General features: G+C 39.5%; 1 protein-coding gene across 1 annotated transcript in view; it reads right to left on the minus strand.

Annotated features, from left to right (window-relative positions):
- Window positions 1-497: 497 nt before the first annotated feature.
- Window positions 498-3,859, minus strand: part of LOC143020526 (ionotropic receptor 40a-like) — a 24,020-nt gene continuing 20,658 nt past the window's right edge. The window contains exons 11-13 of the mRNA XM_076176957.1: window positions 2,090-2,212; window positions 1,307-1,401; window positions 498-867 (exon numbers count right to left, since the gene is read on the minus strand). Coding sequence (XP_076033072.1) covers window positions 580-867; window positions 1,307-1,401; window positions 2,090-2,212 — 506 coding nt within the window. The 3' untranslated portion in view covers window positions 498-579. The remainder of the gene's footprint in view (window positions 868-1,306; window positions 1,402-2,089; window positions 2,213-3,859) is intronic.

A 3,859-nucleotide genomic window follows, 5' to 3' on the forward strand; every position in this document is an offset into this window, starting at 1 on the left:
CCTAGACTAATTCACACTTAGGGATATAAATACACTGTGTAAATACTATCAAAATTTCTTTACACAAGAGGAGTAGCCTATATTCTGGCCTAGAGGGGTATAGCCTGGACTAGGCTAATTCATACTCTAGGTATAGTTTGGCATAGGACAGTTTATTCCCCAAGGATTAATTTGAGACGTTACAGAGGCAATAACCCACCCTTGCTCCCATGCACTAGAGCCCTAGATCCTCGAAATCCCTGAGGGCTTAGGATTAGTCCTACAAGTACTTACACGGCATTGATGTTGGGTAGGAAGGGGCAGTGTTTCTGCAAGACGGCCGCCTTGTACTTGGGGCTGAAGAACAGCTCCCGGTTGACGTGGTAGACACGGGAACCTCCTGCAACATAGCAAGATCATCAGTACCTTCTGCACGGACCCCTGCCTGAACGGTGGTTTCAGCGGCCGTGACCCCTTCAGGCCTGAAACGTGTTAGTATCCTGCAACATCGGGCCTTGCCTCAGCTAAATCAAGTTGTCTGGATTTATGTTAAACGTTAATGAATGAAGAATTTGATCATGATTTTCAAATTATTCAAATTTATATGAAAAGGGGGAGAATGATAAGTCCGAATTTCACAGAAAAAAGGAGAAGAACAAGAAAAAGGAGAAAAAAGAAAAAGAAGAGGAAGAGGAAGAACAAGAATGAAGACTTGCCTCTCTTCATGGCCGTGAAGGTGAGAACGCCCCTTCCTCCGACCCAGGCGTAGTTGTCGACCTGCAAGATGCGGTCGAGCCCCTCAATGTTGCTGTCGAGCCTCACGTGGTGAGTAGGATCCTCCTTCATCAACTGCCACGCTTCCTGCAGGGTCCCGAAGGAGCTGCGCAGCTGAAAGACAAAGCGAATAGGACTCGTTGTCACCTCGAGTTCAACGAGGAAACTTGCAGCTCCATAGTATTTGGCAACCAACATCGGACCCTCCCGAACTCTATTCCTCAGATAAATTAAATCAATTGGTTTAAGAAAAAGAAAGAATAAGAAATGTGATTCAGTTTAACGTCACGAACTCCTCCTATCAGAGGACTTTGTAACGTGGAATTTAATGAACCATGCCCTTGGTCCGACTCGCTGGCGGTCAAATTCGAACTGCCGTCACCCCGACCTCCGCCGCAAGTATCGACGATCTGCCAGCGAGCATCCATGAAAAAGAAATATTCAATTGATAACTGAATGGTCAATGGGGAAGATGGTGCAATAGTGGACCATAAGAATGTATTTCCAAAGACTTGAAGTTAGCATCGGGTAGAGAACCTTGCCAAGTACTGACCAGTCCTTCTGTCGAACTGTCCTTCTCGACCCCCAAGTATATCTTCCGACTCTTCATCGCCCCTATCAACTCGTCCAGGCTGTTCAGAGGTTTGCCTGCAAATCAAGTCGCACTTTGTAAGGAATGGCAGTATAATCGAAATCATGCTGGTGTAGGGATGAGAATTGTGGACTGAGTGCTTGGGGAGTTGTACAGTACGTGGTATCGGCGGGGTTTCAAAGGTGGAAAAAAGGTGGGGAGCCAATTTGAAGTGTGTATCTTGATATAACTTTATACCATTAATCATGTATATATAATATTTTGAAATTTGCCCCCCTACAAAAACTCCTGCCCTCCCTACAAAACATTCCTCACCCCCTTAAAAAAATTCCTGCCGACGCCCTTGACGTAGTAATTATACATAATAAAGTACTCGAGGCGGTAACGAATGAAATATTATACCAAGATTCGTCTTCTTTCTCTATGTAAACCAATTTCTTTATGCGGTCATCTAAGATACCTATTCGTGCATTTCTTTTTTAGTATTTATCATTTTGAATTATAGATCCAATTTAGAAGAAAAGAATGTTGTACGAGGATACGTATATCGCGACCACTGTCTGTGATCCTCTTCAGCGTAGAAGATGATCATAGACAGTGATCGTAATATACCCACATTCGTAAAACATTCTTTTCTCCGTAAGTAAGGTCTACAGTCGATTTTACCAATGTCTTAGAATATTTCATTCGTTTAAAAATTTATCACTTGGTTCGTCTATTTAGTTCTACAAGAGATGGCGTTACCTGTGCCGGGGTAGGTGTAGAAGGAGACCAGGTTACACGAAAACATGACACCCGTGAAGAGGGCGAAGGCGATCCAGAAGAAGACGAACACTCGAACGCCATTGCCCTGCACGTCCCGCATGCCTGAGGGAGGGAAACTCGAAGTTGTAAAACAAAGAGAAAAAACAAACAAAAAACAATAATGATCATATAAATTATATATGTATATATATATATATATATATACACATATATACATATACATATATATGTATATATATATGTATATATACATATACATATATATACATATATATATATGTATATACATATATACACACATATATACATATGCATATATATACATACACACACACACATAGATATAATATATGTATATATATGTATATATATATATATATGTATGTACATATATATACATACATATATATATATATACATACATACATATATACATACATACATATATATACATATATACATACATATATAAACATATATATACATGCATATATATACATGTATATATATATACACACATATATACATATGTATACACATACATATATATATATATATATATATACATATAGACATACATATACATGCATACATATATATACATATATATACATACATATAAACATATATATATATATATATATATATATGTATATATATATGAATATCGAGGGAGCAGATTCTCTTGTATGCATGCGTTATTAAAGTCGACAGCATTAAGGAGGTTGTTAATCTTCTTATGGGTATTCTCAAACTTCCTAACAAGTACTCTGCCATTTGGAGGGTGGGCATAGACCAGATTCCCAAAATGATTCATTTATTCAACGTTTCGTCTGCAAGGAGACATCTCCAGGAAAATCTAAAACATAAAAATTACCGACATACAGAAATAAAGAACAAGGGTATTAACCTTAACAAAAATTCATAATCATGAAAATAGCCACCCTCCAAATGGCAGAGTACTTGTTAGGAAGCTTGGGAATACCCATCAGAAGATTAACAACCTCCTTAATGCTGTCGACTTTAATAACGCATGCATACAAGAGAATCTCCTCCCTTGATATTCAAATGTACGTCCCCACGACCGAGCAGTGCAGCATACGGAATCCTTACAAGATTTCCGCAGGACCATGGTTAATGAAGAAACGGAAAGTAAGCTCATCCTCCTCTCTTCCTTTAAAGAGGAACTCCGGGCTTCCGAGCAGGAATACGAAGCTGCACTACTTCAACCAGGATTTGAAACAGAAGACTTTAGAGGCTCTGAACTTGAAGGTAGCCAATCACTACCAGGTAGGCAGAACACGCATCTCTAAAAAGTTATTTAAACTTTACGGAGGTTACTTAGCCCTACCAAAACCAACAGATAGCTTCATCAATCTTTCCGATGAACCCCTGTCAGAGGCCCAATGTGAATTCTTAAACCTCGGAATTAATTGTTCCCTCATGCCCAAATTTAAGCAGGTTAACAAAAAGGTAGAACTGGCCACTCCCTTCGATAACATTTGTAAGTTACAAAAAACAGGTGTTATTTCAGTTAACCCAGATCTACAGGAACAGCTACAGGCAGAAAGTACGAAACACCGTCACCACCACTAGACTCAACTTCCTCCTCGTCTGAAGGAAGCCGCAGAAGAACTGCGCAACAACGAGAGGAGAGTCATCAGGAGGACAGACAAAGCTTCCTGCTATGTGATCCTCAACAGGGAAATTTATTTTCAGAAATGCCGTGGTATCCTCCTAGATAATTCT

The sequence above is a fragment of the Oratosquilla oratoria genome, chromosome 40, assembly GCF_046742065.1.
Source record: "Oratosquilla oratoria isolate Oo_2021 chromosome 40, ASM4674206v1, whole genome shotgun sequence".
NCBI classification, from domain to species: Eukaryota; Metazoa; Arthropoda; class Malacostraca; order Stomatopoda; family Squillidae; genus Oratosquilla; species Oratosquilla oratoria.